Source organism: Malurus melanocephalus, unplaced genomic scaffold (assembly GCF_030028575.1).
Source record: "Malurus melanocephalus ecotype Western Australia unplaced genomic scaffold, MMel_1.1 scaffold_10, whole genome shotgun sequence".
NCBI lineage: Eukaryota > Metazoa > Chordata > Aves > Passeriformes > Maluridae > Malurus > Malurus melanocephalus.
Window position 1 is genome coordinate 5,144,757 of NW_026623242.1, and position 18,372 is coordinate 5,163,128.

Genomic DNA, 18,372 nt, shown 5'->3' on the forward strand with positions numbered 1-18,372 from the left:
TCTAACCTCACACCTGTTTCAGGGCTTTACACAACAGAGGCTGGGATCAATAGAAAGAGCAGCAATGACAGAAATCCAAGATTCCATCCTTTTCTGTCTCCCTGAATAACTAATATCTTTAATATTTAAGGTGCTAATATTAATATTATATTCCTTCAGGGCTAACGAAAGTAAGGTGGCTTTGTCTGGCATCTCTACTCAACAGTTGCAACTCATCTTGCAATAACAATGTCACAGTGCTGCTCTAGAAAACCATTTCTCTAAACCCAAAAATATTTATGTTTTTTGAACTGCCAACTTGCTTTTTCAAAAGAGGATTCACATGCCTTCGCTGGTTAATTCCTGAATTACAAGAGTATATTTAAATTTTTCTTCCAACAGTGACCTGTTTTAGGAAGATTTACTTACACAGTTACTGAAGAAGCTGGACTCTGTCTTGCTAAAGGAAAGCTTGATCAGAGCCCCAGAAGCAAGCAATGCAGAAATAAAGGCCGCTCAGAGGAATACATTAAAACTTAAAAAAAAGCTTGAAAAACTTAAAAAAAAAAAAAAAAAAAAAAAAAAAAAAAGAGGGTGGAGTAGTCAGGCAAAAATAGGGAAAAGGAGAGAGGGAGACAGGTAGACAGGAACGGAGAGAAAGCAAAGAAGGGTTAAGTAAACAGAAGATATATTCCAGCACATTGAGCACTCAGTATTTCGGACATAATGAAGGGAGAAAGGAAGCAACAAGAGATAAAGAAAAGCAGAAAAGAAAGAAAAGACCCTGAGAAACAAACAAAGCCACACCAACCTTCTGTTAGCACTCCTGCAGCTTGACATAATGATACATATGAACTTCATTTTTTAAAAAAGGGGAAAGCAAGCAATGAAATCATAACCATGAAGAYCCAAAAAGGCCACAGTAACTCAAGTATGTTTGCAATGCACATTTACAAGGCAGTAGAAAGGAAAACAACCTATCTGCACTTACATGTTTACAGTTACATCTTAAGACAYGTATAAATACCTATGTTGGACACATATTCTAAAAACTAGTACATTCTTAGTATATTATTTTAAAACTACCAGGAAAACACCATTTCAATGTTACTGAAATTGTTTTTTCAAGTAGAGAAACCATTTGCTTATATAGGGAAACATACAAAATAGTGATCTTGGCAGATTCACCTTCAACTCCAGCCAATCTGGAGTTCTGCTCTTCAAGTTACAATATTATTTGTTTCAAGATGCACAGGTTATGTACAAATTAATTTAAAATTTGTTTTCCCTCTAGTTAAAATTCTGGTGGGTTTTTTAAACACTCATTTGAATATTTCTTAGGTTAATACAAGTTAAATACTTTTGAAAAAAAATACTTTTTATTAGTGTATCTTTTAATAGTTTCTCCAATAAGCCAGTTTCTGTCCATAAAAGAAAGTAAAACATATTACATTTTCAGACCATGCACCATAGTACTGAACTGATAATGCTTTTTGTCTGTATTTTTTCAACTAATTTACCTCCATTTTGTCCTGACAAAATTTTCTAGACACCTGTTTAAAGGAAAACAGGAATTAATATGTACCATGATCAAATAAAAAATTGTCACGTTCATTTTGTTCACATTTCATTCAGATATGAGTTTAGAAAAGCTATTTTCTTGCATTCAGTGAAGTGTAATAATTGAAAAATTAAATTAACTCTTACCACTATTATAGTGGGTATTGATCCTGAACAATACTGTAAATCAGAATGTTAACATCTGGGTTACTGATTTTCCTTATAAAACACCTCAGACTAGTGGTGATTAAGTTTCTTAGTCATCCAAGGGAAACAATGCTAACGTGATGAGGAAATTTTAACAATAAAAGAGCACTGACAAATTAGACATAATTCCAAAATTTATGTCACAGTACTGTTTTAAAGACAAAAGCCCTAACAAAAACACTATGACATGGCTCCAAGTAACTGCCAAAGTTTTCACCAGAAAGAACTATTCTTCCATAGAAATAATACTTAGTATTTGTAAACACAGGTTTTGTCTTCAATCACTACTTACTACTACTAATCTTTATTATTACTACCATTAATATATCTCTTCAAAAAYAAGTACAACAAAGGGTAAATGTATCAATCAACAAAGAGCTAAGCCATGCAATAAAACAGGCCTTTCTACATATTCTGAAAAATCTCAGTAAGAGGACTTAGCTAAAAATATTTCGGACCAACATCATTTGGAGATAGGAGATTAACCAAAAGGAAAAAAAAAAGTACATAAGAAAAGCTATGTACATTTTTCTAAATTACTGCTTAAAGGGTRTATTATAAAGATATTTGTAGTGACAGACTGACATGCTGATGCGGTGCATATGGAGCACCAATCTGAAGATGAATCTAGTTGGCACCCATGAGAACAACTTGGAGTATACAGTATGTAAGAGTCTCCATCCTAAAATCAGAGACAAAAAAGGACAAGCAATCATAATTGTTTTTACATTTCGARTGATACTTTTATAAACTCCTGAAACATGTGAATTCTAAAAACTATTTGAGAAATAATTAATTTACAATTACCTCTTCATCAGAATCTCTCAGCCTCCCTAGATCTAGGCATGGCACMCTGCAGGGAGTTAAAACAATTTTAACAGCAATACATTCCCTTATTTTTTAGATATAATAAAAGCACTGCCTATTAGTTATTATTAGACCCTTCACAAAAATTTCCCTGCAACTGGATATGGCCTAATCAGCAAACCTCTATTAGCCCCTCTTGCTAACAATAAGCAAGTGGCCACTGAGCTTCTCTTCCCCAGCAGCAGAGTACAYTGGCAGCCAAAAAGGACCCTTCTTTATTCCTGCGTTGGCTTCTCTTCACTCCCCAACTGGAGCTACTGCAACAAAATCATAAATCAGGGATATCTTACTCTTGTCTTCCACAGCAGGTCCATGTCAACATTGCTCTATAATCAGTCAACCGAGAGGCAATAAGAAAGCAATCGCTACTTGGGATGAAAATCTTCTGAAATTTTTGTGAGATATTAACACAGTGGAAGAAAACCATATCTCGATATTTTGTTCTGCTTAAAGAAATTAAAAACATTTCCAATTCATCAAAGCATCTCTGTGCCTTCTTCCTTAACTCCATGTATATTGCAGAGCACCATGAATATGTATTTTTTATATTTTACCACCAATATGCAACTCTATTCTAAATTCTTGGAATAAGAGAGCTTGTTATTTTGCAGTCTTTTTTAATAGAAAATGACAGAGAGTAYACAAAAATTGAATTTTTTTTACTTTGGTATGAACAATCAAAGGTCATGGTCAGATACACATATAAAATAATGGAGAAAGATACACTGGCTTTAAGGCATTTCAGTAAACAAAACTGCCTGAACCATTAAACATTGTCATTGGATGTGTGGATGTTCCTTATCTGCCAAAGTCACATAAGGTTTTAAATTTTAAAACCACAAACAAAATTTCCCATTGCTTGTAAAAGCCCTTCACAACAGTTTCTCTGTATTGTTTACTGTAATACCTGTAAAAGTGTCAATAGTAAAAGACAGTTTTTCTCCTTTTGAAGACATATTAAACAGATTCAAGAAAAACAATGCATAAATGTGAAAGCTCTGAGTGACACCCTCTGGAGACAATGTCAAGAGGATGAAGCCAGGATTTTTTTCAGTGATACCCAGCAACAGGGCAGGAAGCAATGAGCAGAAACTGACAACCAGGAAGTTCCACGTCAATATGAAAAAGAACTCCTTTACTGTGCAGGTGGAYTGAGCACTGGAACAGATTACCCAGAGAAGTTGTGGAGTCTCCCTCACTGCAAACATTCAAGAACCATCTGAACACAGTCCTGTGCAAGGTACTCTGGGATGACCCTGCTTGAGCAGGGAGGTTGGACCACATGGCCCAGTGGGTTGGATCCACTGTGGGGTCTCTTCCATCTTTAGCCATTCTGTGATTACACCTCCAGTCAGCCAAATGCAAATCAACTTAATTCCAATGTAAATAATGCATCAAATATTCTACTCCAAATATAAATCACAGAAAACAAACTTATGATGATAAATTTCATGGAACACTAAGTTGCACGTCACTACAAATGCACATGCATTGTGTAATAATGCACACAATTAAACAAGATGATCAAAAATAGAAGCAGACTTACTCTGGTGGGTGAGGACTGTGAGTAGCCTGTCTATTTGGTCTCCAGCCCTAAAAGAATGACACATTATTACATGCCTAGAGGATCTGGATTAAAATACATGGTTCTCTCTTTCAATTTCCCCTGAAATATTTAAAATTAATGGCTCAAAGTATCTGTCCAACATACTTGATTAAGATGCTATTAACAGTGAAAAAAAAACAAAAACTTCTCATTGAAAGCTAATTCTTACGCATCATGAGACTAAAGACTGAATATTCATCATGACAGAAAGTTTTCCAGCCATTAAGAATCTAGAAAGCATCCACATCCGCTATTAATAATACATTAAAAATAATCCATGTTTCTGAGGCTTTGTACCATCACTGCACACAAGGCTTTAAGTCACATTGTCCTTGTTGGTTGGGAACCAACTCTTAAACGAAACCCACAAGATAGCCAGCTGGCTCACAAGGAGCTAGCTCAGACTCCAAGGGATCCCTGATACTTGGTGTAAATGTTTCATCACAGCTTTAGTACAGCAGTCGTGATGATGACTGGGCAGTTCACTTGATTTTTTTTTTTTTTGCAAGGCTGCATACCACACATATCTCCAAACTCAACTGAGCAAGAACATGGCAAGAAAAAAAATACTCAAACTAGAGCTTCCTCTACCCCCTATGGCTTTCTGCAAACAGCTAGCAGCAAAAGGGAAGGGTGCTTGTGGCGAGCACAAAGTAACAATTCACCGAACTGGCCGCCCAATCCGAAAAAAAAAAAAAAAAGCTTGGGAACGTTCAAAACCAGAGCCAACATTTTTGTTTTCACACTTTTGAGCTCACAAATCTCAGCATCACAGCCTGAACTGAGCAGAATCCTATTTCCAGCAGTGCCTGAACATCTCTCACGATGAGAGAGCAACCACAAAACTGTAACTGCTTTCTTGCCATGCTCTCTTGTAGCTGCTCCCGGAACAGAAATTCGCCATCACTACCCTCTAGTGACTTCAGAACGCGAGTACAGGTATCCACGTTTAAGAGTTCTCCGCTGGCAATGGTCACCGCCACCATGTGGTCACTTAAGTAAAACCGTCAAGGCATCAAAAACAACGCATTAAATCTCACATTTATCTTTTTTCTGTACCATTTCAACTGTGGTGAAGACATAATTAAGCCTTAATATAATCCCTTTTCTAGAAGTCAAGAAATCGGGAAGAAAGCAAACAAAAAACATAGTGAATATTGGGGTGAAGCACATGGTTTCAACCTAATTTTAATTTAAGAATTATGTCTCAAACTACCAAGAATCATGTGGCTTAGGGATTCTAAATTTGGAAACTCAGTTGCACGAGAAAGAAAAAAAAAAGGGGGGGGATGAGAAATTAGAGAAAAAATTACATTTCTTTTCTTTTACAGGCTACACTAAATGCCCCAAACGTTCTTGTTGTGCACAGGTATTTAATTTTCAAAAACCTGATTAAAATATTAACAGCAACATTATACATTGATGTTGTTATCATTTACAAAAGGTCCTTTTTCATTCCAAATCAAACTGAAAAGAACAGCAACTTGGCAGTCAAACTCCAAGAATTCCTAATGGGGTCATGCAATAAATAAGGAAGTTAAATAGGTGCTGGGGGGCTGAGCAATTAACTTTAGTTCATGGACATAAAGTATACAGCATCTGTGAGAAAAATCAACTGCTAACTGCTAACAATATTAATATTTACCTTAGCAGTAAGAAAAATAATGGCTTTCAGAATCCAAGATTGTATTTGTAGGGACTTTCAAAAGTTAGCCCTAAAGTTTCTGCTCTAATGATCTTGTGAGGACTGCATACCTACCTTACCTCAAAGCATAGACTGTTAGGAATACCTGGAAGACAAAATTCCTCTTCATATAGAACAGAGAGTGCTAAGATACATTTTTCATGTCAATCTAAAATTATGCCTTTTCAAATTGTATTTTGGGGGCTGCTTTATTGTTTTATTGCTGTCTTTAAAAACAAAAACAGACACACCTGTTACCAGTTTCACCAACAGCCTGAAACAGCACACTGTACAGGTTCAAGCCTCTATTGCTCTTAATTGCCAAGTAGGAATGCATTCTTAAATTTCCCACATTCCAATTAAGAACTTAGAGTAACAGTTATTTTAGGATAGCTGTTTACACTGGAATTTCTTGCCCTTATTTGAAATGCTGTCATACTAAAACATCCTTTTCTTGCAAAAAGGATTTCTTTAAAAGATGTCTTCTCTATAGAAACGTTTCTAACCCCAAACTAAAAAACCATCTGAAATATGATTAAAATTATTTAAAAATGTAAAGAAGGAAAACAATCACATGCCTTCCACTGACCACCTGACATTTCTTCCCCCTCMACGACAACTCAGCCTTCCTTAGAGGGGATGCAGCATCTCCTTTAACTTCCGAATCCATGCAAATTCAATGACAGCTTTCAGAACAAACTGAAAAAACAGAAAATACTATTGAGAAAAGCATGTATTTTTTATCTAAGTACTTCCGGGGGGAAAAAAGTCACTGCATTAGAAAGAATTTTGGTATTGTCTTCAGCAAGCTATGAAATGCTGTTGGTTTCTTTTTTTCATCACCTCCTAATTTCAGTCCTTTATTGCAAATGCTTAACCAGATTCCAACTCTAATTTATGTTTTTGCCTCAAGCTTAACTTCCTCTTTCCCTTATACTTATCGATACTTTCTCATTCCAGTATTATTAATTTGCTACCCCTTGGCAACATCAGACCTTTTGTACTCTTCACTTGCAGCTGCTGCTTGGCTCTCCATCACTCAGTGCCCTGGGAACTGGTATTTTCAGCAAGACGTAATGGCCCACCCGGCACACGGCCAGGCTGTGAGAGCTCCAGGGTGACATTCCACCAAGTATTCCTGCTCTCCTGGCTTCTCCTTCCACCCAGCCAGATTTGAACCAAAAGCCCGTCGTGTAGTTCCCAGCAATCAGACACTCCATTTTCAAAACAAAGGCCGGCCGCACTGAGCAGTTTCCACTCGCAAGCACCCTCTCCTTTCCCGAGCAGGAGCAGGGCTGGCTGGCCGGCTCGGAGCTGGGCACACAGCACTCGCCACCCGCACAGCCCTSCCTCCCCAGGGCACGGAGAGCACCGGCGCACGGCCGCAAGCCTCGGCTGCAATGGAGCATCCTCCCTCCCACCTGAGGGCTCATTATCGTACCCAATGGTAATGGTTCACACGCTGAGATTACTTTTATCAAACAGCAATGCTCTGAGAGGCGGAATAAACATTGTGAGCTCAGCAGCTCCACGGAAATGATGCATTTTCGCAGGCAGGGGCTGTGTCTCACCGGAGCTCTCCCAGGGCGCACGGGCCCGCTCTGTCTCCACGGTGCCCGCCCCACCTGCCCGCCTGGCGCGCCGCCTGGGCCGGGACTTGCCGGGTACAGCGGCGCGGAGGGGCCAATCCGAGGCAGGCCTCGCAACCACAGCTTGGCAAGGTGCGCTGGGCGGAGCGGGGAAGCGAAATTCCCGATCGCTCCTAAGGAAATACCCTGCCGGGGCCAGGCCGTCCCGTCCTGCGGCCCCCGCAGCCTCGCCAGGCTGATCACCCTGATTACACATCACACTGATTCTGCCCTCGGCAAACCCCAGCAGCCGGAATCAGCGACTTCGAAACTGCGGCGAAAGGGCTCACGGTGTGCTTTTAGCCCTGCTCCAGAAACACAGCGATCACCAGAGGAGCACAGAGCCTTTCGGAYGAGGGGTTCAAGTGCCAACAGCATCCGAAGACTCGTGGAGATAAAGCCACAGCAGTGATGATTCAAACACTGCCCCAGGGGGGAAACGCTGCGACAAAGGACAGCGGCACCAGTGCCTGGAAGGCAGCAGGTCTGACCTGCACCCTGCAAACACCTCGGCAGCGCTGTACGCCTGGCTCCCACTCCATCATTCCCTCTGACCAATGACTTTGAAATTTCAGTTCACTTTATTTCAGAGAAAAGCCTCTATGCAATTAAGATTTTTTTCAAACAGTTCCAGTTGTCCTGAATGACCAAACCTACATCAGGTATTTTTAAAAATCAAATTGTATCCACGTACTAGTTCTGATTCATCCATTCTGTTTTGGGGAAAAAAAAAAATCTGTCACCTCTTGAGAAACCCTGGCTTTGTAGTCAGTCAATTTTCCAAAGTTAGGCAAAATCTCACTTAGTGCAAAACTACTAACACACTGACGCTAAGGATGTATTTCTGGATGCTGCTACTTCCAAGCCTCTGTGATCCAGTTTTAGAACCAAACACACCATGTTTCTACACCAGAATGAACAATTCATTCTGTTTTAGTGAGTGGCACAATAATAAATTTAGTCCCTTTAAGTACAGTACATTTCCTCTATAAAAACAAATCCACGTGCTATTTTCCTGTAAGGAGGATGGCAGAAGAGTTCAGGCATCATAACTGGCCTACTTAAAAGCCATGCAATTATAAAACAGAAAAATTAACAGTGCAGTACTGTTGGATGTACCTCTAATGCAATTCCTGTCATTAAAGGCTGACAGAATAATAAGTGTGTGCATTGGGTAAACAAAAAATGAGTACAAAAAGGAAGGTGTAAACAAAAATTATTCTGGCAAGGGAAAATAAATGCTTTTCCTAATACTGACCTAAAAAGGCCACTATCAAGTTGGCATAGTGTATTGAAAAAAGATCCCCTTCCCCACAGTTCTTGAACGGTACATAGCAATACATCTGTTAATTCTGATGTAAAAAAAAGGGTATTACTATGAACCAAAAGGCCAAATTCTATTGTATTAAAATAAATGTGAAACAGAGATACAGTACTAAGGGGTATCAATCAGTTGCCAGACAGCTGCGTTTAGCCAGTGACAAGTGGGAAAGAAATTAAGTGATACAATGTAATATATTAGGGATTAAACTGACATACAAAACTACATCATTACTCAAGAGACTGCAAATTCAGACATAATTATATTCATATAGAGTCATGGCTAAATTTCTCTCTTCAAATAAAGAAACTTAACTATGAATGAATCTGAAGGACTTAACCCATACTGCTTTTCACACCCTCAAAAATTTTACACAGAGCTGAATTCATCAGTGCATGCTCTTTAATACACCCAAGAAAGTCACAGTTCAAGTAGCATAATGCTTACTAGTAACAAAACAATTATGAAACATTTCTGTATAGTCTCAATTAGAAGATATTCTAATATTTTAGTGAAGCATCAGATATAATTACAGTGCATTATATACAGARTACAGAAATATTTTTATAGGGAAAAATAAATAGAAAAAATATGTAAACATCCTGAGTAAAATTCTGCTGCCACTGAAGTCAGTTACAGAATTGTCATAGATACAAGCAAAGGCAGTATTTCATCCCTCTTTTTAAAGCATATAGCAGTGCACATAACTTCATTTCAAACAGTTTAAAGTGCATACAACATTATAAAAAGAATTCATAAGCTTTGGAAGTTTTACATATGCAGATTCCTTTCGTATCTATTGCGTCTCCTCAGTCCCATCTCTTCTGATTCAGCAGCATCTTTGCTTATCATTTCTTCATCTTCTATAACATCTGGCTCCAACTGATGTATTTCACATTCATCATGTAATTCATGCTCTTCTATTTTGTAATCAATATCAATATTCTCAAGCAAATCTTCATTACAGTCATCTTCTGTATCTTCTCTGTTGTCATCTTTCTCTTGAGAATGTTCAGCAAATGACTGAATGAGATCTTCAAGTTTCTCATTACAAATGTGTCCAAGATCTTAAAATTCACAAAAAGTAACCAAAAAGAAAGTTTACTGGACAGGCTCTAAATTTCAGGGTCAGTTTAGAAGAAGAGTATTTTTTGTAGTTTTTTTTTTTTCTTTTATAAAGAATCGAATAATCCAAAAAATCTCAAAATTTCTAATGAGCTATTCTTAATATTTAAGATTCCTCTTGTGCTACTATGCAGCTCTTGGAAGTCTCCAGTTGAAACTAATGTACAATTTGCTGTTTAGTTTTTTATGCAAGCACTAGCCATGGCCTTGGAGGTCCCCATATGGAAATCCTTAGCCTAAAGTTAGTCCAGTACTAACAGCCTGCTTAGGAACTGACAGTCTAAAAGCCTGTTTTATCAAACCAGAATGTGACTATGTGGTCCATCCCAGTTCAATGTCTTTAGCAGCTATTCTTAAGTGATGATGTATCAAATTTGATACTGGATATATCTCAAACAAGAATAATGCTATTCCTCCAGAATAAAACTAATTCCACACAAACTACCTATGGTGCAGAAGTTGAACATTATTATAGTAAGATGTATTCATTCAAAATATAAACTACTTAGTTATCTATTTGTCTGAAAATTAAAGTACCTTTCATCTTGTTTTCTGATTTATCCAATCCACTTTCTTTCATCAGTCGCCTAATTGATTGGAGCTGTGYCATTATTTCATCTTTCTGCTCACAAGCTAAAGCATTGACACTAGAAAAAAAAGACAAATGTTGACAGCTGAAAGATTATCTTAGAAAGGAGTGCTTGATAATAATACACTTTGTGCAATATTTCTTATTGTTCACAAATACCATAGCTAAGTTTGTGAGATGTTCAGGTCTTTTCTTTGAGAACTATCTCTTGAGTAATGAGGAGCCCATYGCATCACTGAACTCTTAACACTTGAGCCCCAATGGCCACAGTAATGTAGTGTAATAATTATCCAAAGTACTGTTATTTGTAGTACAACGATGCCTACCTAATACAGAATTCTAGAAATTAAAGGCTTTTCTCATATAATTCAGGGTTTTTTCACTTTCCTCCTCATCACTAGTAGAAATTTGTTAAGCAAATTGGCCAGTGGATTTACTGCTTAATAGTTTCAGCACATATCAAGTTGAGAAGTACTCTACAGAAACAATCAGAAAATTCTACATGTTTAACCTGTGTTTCATGAAGAATGTCAGTCTACAAAATTACCTGCATGGATATTTTTATTTCTAGTAGCTGAGTAAGGCTCTAGCTTATTAAGAGCAGAACTTTTCTAAAACTACAAAGAATTTTTATATTACTGATTCCCTTGTCACGCTATAATAGCAAAGTTCTATTTCACTGAAATACACACACTTTACAGATTCACTTCAAAACACAAAAATAACCAGCTAYACCTTGATAACTGTTTTCTTCTAATTACATCTAAAGAAGAAACACACTTTGCGTGCAAAAATCTAATTCCCACAAGGGTTTTCAAATGCTGCTGCATTTAAAAATATTTTCAGTATTAGTYTCCTTGGTCAATATTAAAGTTCATCTTGCTAAGCCACAGTAACAYGACCATAAGCCTTTTGCATTTATGTGTGGTGAACAAGAGATGGGAGGCGTCTGTGGAAAAGTTCACAAATGGCAGAATTGGTATTACCAGCATAAACCTACAGAAAAATAGTAATTAATGAAGTTTGATGAAACTGTTACCTTCCTACATATAATGCTAATTCAAAGAACTCTTGGTTAACATTTTGGCGAATTTCAATTTACAGGAAACAACACTGAGATTTTTTAAAAACACTCACCAGTTTGAAAGTGGATCCAACTGAGTCAGTAAAGAATTTAACATTTTCTCTGTCTGTGCTAGGTGTTGCTCCAGTTCTAAAAGCTGATGTTCTAACAAAAACAAGCCCAAGCAAAAACAAAACAAAAAAAAAGAGGGAGGYGGGGGGGAGAGGGGGAGCAGGAGAAAAAGAACATTGTAAGAATTGTTTTTTGCAATATCATTAGGATATTAATTTATTTTTTTGGTTGGACAGATTCAAAACCAGGAATTTTCTTTCATCTATAAAATTTTATAATATGAAAAGGGAGTGCCAGGGGTAAGAACAGACACCTTACTATGCGTGAACAGAAGTCCTTGCCACCCAGTAACCTATCACCAACAGTGCCCAAAACAGAGGACACTTTTGTAGAAACTGAGCAGAAATGTGGAGCTCACTTTCTCAGTCTCAAAAACTATGCAGTTCCAAGACTTCCTGAAATGTAAGTACTGTATTTATACTTAATATGCTTTCATGTGTTTGTCTGCTCACACCTTACAAATATATTTAACATTCAAGGCACTAGAATCAAGAGGAGTAACTCCTAAAACATGATTRATCTGTGACAAAAGAAGAATGCAACACACAAGGAAGATAAGTAGGCAGTGTTGCAAATCACTGCTGAACATGATTACAGATCTGGTGTACAGACACTTAAAGATGCTGGTAGTCGTTTTAATTCACTAAAAATATGTCTATACAAGGGAGGAAGATGTATGAAAACAGCTCAACTTTGATGTTGGTAACTTTTTCTCCAAAAAACGTTTTTGTCTCTGCGTGTGCAGAATACTGAATTAGTCAGTCAAGAATACACTCTATGATGAAGAAAATGAGGGTATAAATTTATTCTGTCTCTTTTTATGAACATTTAATGGTTTTGACAGGTTTCTCATTTGGCCTAGAAATCATAAGTAATCTCTACAATTGTTTAGCCATACTGTTCCACTATAGTTCAATTCTAAATCACTACAGTTCAATTCTAAACCAGATTCTTTATAAATACTCTATTTTTAGGTATKATATCCTATTTAAATTGAGGTAAGCTGAACACATCTTAAGTGAGAAAAACATCAGACATTTAAAAGACAGAGAATCCTACTAAATTACTATAGCTGTTTTAAAGAGCATTATCTCTGGAGAATTTAAACAGACCTCAAACAAGTGTTTCAAATATATTGAATAACAAAGTGCATTTTTGTAGATTCGTAACTGTTCTTAGTAACTCAAAAGATTGTTTTCATTTAGCCAGATTGCATCAGTGAAAATACGTAGCTTTCTTCCAGTAGGAAATATGCATTTTTGTTGAACATATGCATTCTGAATTAGTATCTTACCTGTTTCCTTTGCCTTGTCTTCTGTACTTTTTTCCTTTTTGGAGTGACTTTCTTCATGTGACTTCATCTTTAAAAAATACAATCAAGTTAAATGACTTCATCACTATTTGTGTACTAAAAACTGTGTTTATAGCTTTAGAGAAAGTAAACAGCAACAATGAAAATTTGCTACATAAATGAAACTTTTATTCTCTGATGCATCCTTCCTGTCTTAATCTAACACTTTCGATTTTAAGCAATGACAACATGACTGGCAAAAGCTGTAAAAGAAAGTGGTTGCTATTTCGAAAAGGAACAGAAGAAACCTTCTAGGTTATTGGATCCTGTCTCCTATCATTAACTGATAGAATTTATTTCTTAAAAGTAATAAAGATACCATAAAAATATTTACATTTCAATCCCACAYGCCCAAGTGTCAAGAATTGTAACAACTAAAATATGGTTTTCATTATTTTTAAATCTTATACTAAGCTGGGCAGCTTTTATGCTCATTTTGCTAAGCTGTGGTATTTTTCTCATACTAGAGAAATGACTAGAGAAATGAGGATGTTGTCTCCAGTCCTGTTCCTGTTCATTTTTATTTCTCCTGAAAGCAAGCAACAATATTCCAGGTGCACTCTCAGCACTGAAAGTCCTGAAGTACCTCTTACTATAAATAATACATATCAAGACTGATTCCTTTTAAAAAACAACTGATCACGTGTTCTCCATTTTACTTGAATAAGCCTGTATGGTGAAGCTGCATGATCAAATGACAAGTCCAAATAAAATGTCAAGTCTACTCACTATTCTATCTAACTGCTAATCTAAGAACCATTGCTCTGCATGTAGTGCAAATCCATCTCCTTCCCATTCTCAACCTCATTCTGAACAATGAAAAGGGAGTGAAACACTGATGAGACTTAGGTTACAGACTCACATAGCAGCACTGTTTAGGTTCTCAGATTCTCATTTGAGACTGCAGGGTGGGTAAGATTCTCACTTYTTCAAGTATCTAAAATACTTAAACCAGAAGGAATGCCATCTTAAGGAAGGATTAGACACACTAAGATTTTAACTATRGACTTCACATTCGAAGTCAAACAGAGCAAGAAATGGCTTTTGAACAACCATATACATGGATTCAGAACTGGAAAATCAAACAAACATACCAAGAAGTTACATTTCCTCCTAACTACAATAATTTAATGCTTTTCCTATGGCTTACCTTAAGAAGTTTATATGCTGCAAACATTCCAACTCCAAGAGCATACAACGGCATGAGGGTGAATGCTAACTCTCTACCATTTCCTCTTGTTCTCTCACTTTTTATCTCTTTTTCCATTGCATTTCTCATCTGTTGAATACTCTGGTAAGTATTACCATCAAAATTTCCTGGATTCCGGTGAACTTGATAAACTGTCTGAGGACTACCTTAAAAATTAAATTGAGGGAAAGACAACAAAGTAAGAAATGAAATTAGAAGTCCACAACTGAAATTAAATTGTTTTCTTCTTGCATAATCATCTTTGTTCATCACTCTTCTAAGACAGTGTGGGCAACCCCACATCCAAGAAAAGAATTAAAAATTATTCTTACATTAACAGGATGCACAGTTAAATCTAGGCAGCAAAAATTCTCAAACCCAGCTTGGTTTCTTTAATACACAAATTTTAAGTTTCTTCCTTCATAGCAATACTGGCAAATGCTCAGGAAACCAGAGAAAGATAGGTGTAACAAGAAACAATTTAAATCTCGAAATTAAAGCAGACTCAGAGAAACTAATGAAAATGTGGAAAACAGTCATTAATAGTTTTTCCTTTGCATCAAAAGAACTAAGTTAGTTACAAATTAAATTGTCTGGTCCCAGAAAAAAAAAAGGTTTTGTTGAAAGACACATGTTATGCTGCTGCTTTTATTATTTAAACAGTAAATGCAATTTTACATGGATATTCACAGAGTCTTAAAAGTACTGTACCTCTGCAACTCAATATTTAGCAAGGAAAGATTACACATTACACAATAGCCAAAAGATGCATTCTTGGAAGTCAAAAATATTTTCCCATATAATTTGCCTGCCAGAACATGGAGCAGATGGAAAAACAGCCAGTGTCATCRTTCAACTTAGGTAACAGGTTATTTGATAGTTAAATCAAGCGTTTGTGGGACATGCACATCAGCTAAAGATTGTGGATGCATGTAGGGGCAGACAGCTGGTGCCTGAGGGATTGCGAAGTTTTACACTGATGTCTAAACTGGCTGCCTAGACTCACAAACTTAACATATCAGAACTGAGTATAGGTATAAAAACTCCCCCCAAAAAAAGACCATTATGCAAATCTCTTCTTGTCAATTAATACTGTAAAAGTGGCATTTCAGGAACTCACAGGACCATAACTCAAGTGCGCAAAGAACAGCCACAATCAGATAGAGAAAAAATTAATGTAAGTTACACCTCCCAGTGAAACAATTATTTGGCTACAGCTTCTGCCAACTAGAAGAGAAAAAAAAATTACTCTAATTCTGCTAATCTAAACTGGTACTTTGATAAGAGATCTCAAAAAATATTTTAGTATTGTCTAAAATGAGTTAGCCAGAAAAGCTTTTCAGACCTCCAGGGACRACCTTAGAGAGGAGCAGCCTTTACTGTGACATCAAAAGTGAAGTCATGCCAGGCATGACTGCAAGCTCTTCCACGTGTAATTGATCAGTCTGCAACACAACACGCACCTTTTATCTGCATGTTTGCTCACTGGAACTTGAAACAGAATTGGACAGTTACATAAAAACTAAATGCCCGAGACTGATACAATCAGAACTCAAGCTACCTTCATCATTCAATACAAATTCAGGCAGGCCTTCTCCTTTCTGGACAAGTGGGTTTAGACTTACTAAAAGTACACCAACTAATCTGGAAACTACATTTTATCTGTTATACATTTTTCCTCCTCTCGCAGTGTTTCATATTGATTCCTAGTTTTATGTTTACACTCACCTTTTCCCCTATTTTAAGTTCTGTTTATTTTTAATGTAAATGAGAAGTTTTACTAAAACACAAATCATACAAATAAGAATGTGGCAAGGGAAACAATTTCTGGGTAGAGAGGAGGAATCCCRGTGGAGACCAGTGTCCAGCACCAAGTTTATCCCACACAAAAAACAGCAAGGTGAGCTACTAGCCAAGCAGAAAAAAAAGAATCATCTAGAAAAGTGAGAATAAGGAATCTGTCTAAAATTTGTTTTACTCAGTGCTGGGCCAGTACTTACAGTTGAGTCACAGGCATGTGAAGTGTTGCCTTGTTTTTGGGATTTGGTTTTAAAATAATTTGAACTATWGGAAATATACAGCTACCACGTAAATTAAAAATAATCAAGCAGAACAGGCCAGGTGAGAGCTTATGAAGCACAGAAAGTTTGACAGCAGTTGGGAAGAACATGGTAGCAGCTCAAGCCTTGATTTTTCTGGCTGCCAGGGAGAAAGATTACAGCAACTAGCTATCTCTTGGTTTGAAAGGCCTTGGAAGGGCATCATCTACGAATCACAGAGCTTCTTCACAAAAGCAGGCTTTTTGTGATTGTCAAAAACAAAGGTGGGCCTCTGGACCCTGAGCTAAATCGTGACAGGCACTGTCATGGCTTAACATACCGGTTAAGCTCCTACAAGCAGTAAACTCTGTAGTCCATTCATTGATACCTTTTCTAAATAAATATCGTAGACTCTTTTTTAATACACCAGCAGACAGATTTTTAAGACGCTGTGCATATATTTATAAACAATAACATTTGGCTTCCTTATTGCACTTGAGTTTTYCCTTGTGACACCTCCCGGCTCCTCATCTGTCCGATTGTGCCCCTGCGCGCACTGGTCGTCACACTGCACCCATATGATATACTTCCAGTTACTGGGTGTTTCCTGCACTTAAGCAGTAGTTTCGCTAAAACTACACAGCCAAAACTCAAAGCATTAGAGAAGCAGAACAGCAGAACACCGCATGGGGTGGGGGTGTTGGGCTGTTTTAAAACGCACACAGGCCAGCTCGAAGCGCTGTGACCAGGCCTCCCCGTCAACAGCCCGTGTACGACACACGGAGCCTCCGCCGGACCAGGACACATCCCTCTCGGCTCCCGAGGTTCCCTTCGAGCCCGCCTGAGCCCGGGGCGGCTCCCGCACGGAACCCCGGGCGCGGCATCGCCACGGCTCCTACCTCTGCCGTGCTGACGGGGATCGTAATGGCCCGGGCCGGCCTTGCCGCCCCGCGGAGACCGGCCGGTCCGCCCGCCGCCTCCTCCCCCRAACATCCTGGGCATGACGACGAAGATGCAGAGCACCAGCACGGCCGAGACCAACACCTGCTGCACGGCCGACAGAGCCATGGCCGCCGCCTGCGCGCCGCCTTCCCGCGGCCGGGCCGCGCCCCGCGCAGCCGCCACAGCGACCCCCGGCGGCGCCCCGCGGCACGGCGCAGCCCCAGGGGCCCGGCCCCACGGCCCCACGGCCCCACAGCCCCACAGCCCCACAGGCCCGGCCCCACAGGCCCCGCCCCACAGCCCCACAGGCCYGGCCCCACAGGCCCACAGGCCCGGCCCCACAGGCCCCGCCCCACAGCCCCACAGGCCYGGCCCCACAGGCCCACAGGCCCGGCCCCACAGGCCCCGCCCCACAGCCCCACAGGCCCGGCCCCACAGCCCCACAGGCCCACAGCCCCCGCCCCACAGCCCCACGGGTCCCGCCCCGTAGCACCCCCGCCCGCAGGAACCGCCGCGCTCCTCCCGCCCTCGGCAGCGCCGCTGACCCCCGGCAGCCAGGCTCTCCAGCAAAAGCAAGCATGTGAACTGCACTAGAGGGGCTGCAGCGTATTTCTCGTGATAAGTGACAATTTTTGATGGAAAAGATTAAATAAAAATGAAGCAGATATAGAAAAGGCAGATGTTTGATGCTTAGTCCGCTTTGTGCCACAAGATRAACATGTTAGCCTGTGCAGCTGAAGAATGAACATCCTGAACACGCTTGGGAACACGCATGTATTCGGCAAAGGTTGTCCTTTGCTTGGGTGGTTTTTAAGCTKGATTGGCAAATAAAGTGGGGCCTGTGTGATTTTGGAAGTGATGAAGTTTGCAGAAGACACCACATGCAGTTTTAAATACTCAAGAGCAGGGAAACCAGGAAAAGTTACGACTGAAAGTATGGTTAGAAAAAACTAAAGGCATTAGAGAGGAATGAGTATCAGCAGTCAGTGGAGTTAATTATAAAGTCCACATAGAAATTAAGAGTAAACTGATGTATCAACAGCAGTAAACCTAGGCAATAAAGCATCTTCCATCAAAATATAAAATTAGG

The 18,372-nt window shown here is 39.0% G+C and overlaps 2 protein-coding genes across 2 annotated transcripts in view; both read right to left on the reverse strand.

Annotated features, from left to right (window-relative positions):
- Window positions 1-6,573, reverse strand: part of CAPS2 (calcyphosine 2) — a 28,825-nt gene extending 22,252 nt beyond the window's left edge. Inside the window, 5 exon segments of the mRNA XM_057377982.1 lie at window positions 2,332-2,356; window positions 2,358-2,428; window positions 2,554-2,599; window positions 4,160-4,206; window positions 6,496-6,573. Of these exon segments, the coding sequence (XP_057233965.1) occupies window positions 2,332-2,356; window positions 2,358-2,428; window positions 2,554-2,599; window positions 4,160-4,206; window positions 6,496-6,573 (267 nt within the window).
- A 2,667-nt stretch (window positions 6,574-9,240) lies between these two features.
- Window positions 9,241-17,462, reverse strand: CCDC107 (coiled-coil domain containing 107). The gene is made up of 6 exons (XM_057377994.1): window positions 17,240-17,462; window positions 14,263-14,468; window positions 13,056-13,122; window positions 11,704-11,794; window positions 10,515-10,624; window positions 9,241-9,919 (listed from the first exon to the last, which is right to left on the reverse strand). Exons 1-6 carry the CDS (start codon window positions 17,406-17,408, stop codon window positions 9,624-9,626), a joined length of 939 nt encoding a protein of 312 aa, XP_057233977.1. The 5' UTR covers window positions 17,409-17,462; the 3' UTR covers window positions 9,241-9,623.
- Window positions 17,463-18,372: the final 910 nt, after the last annotated feature.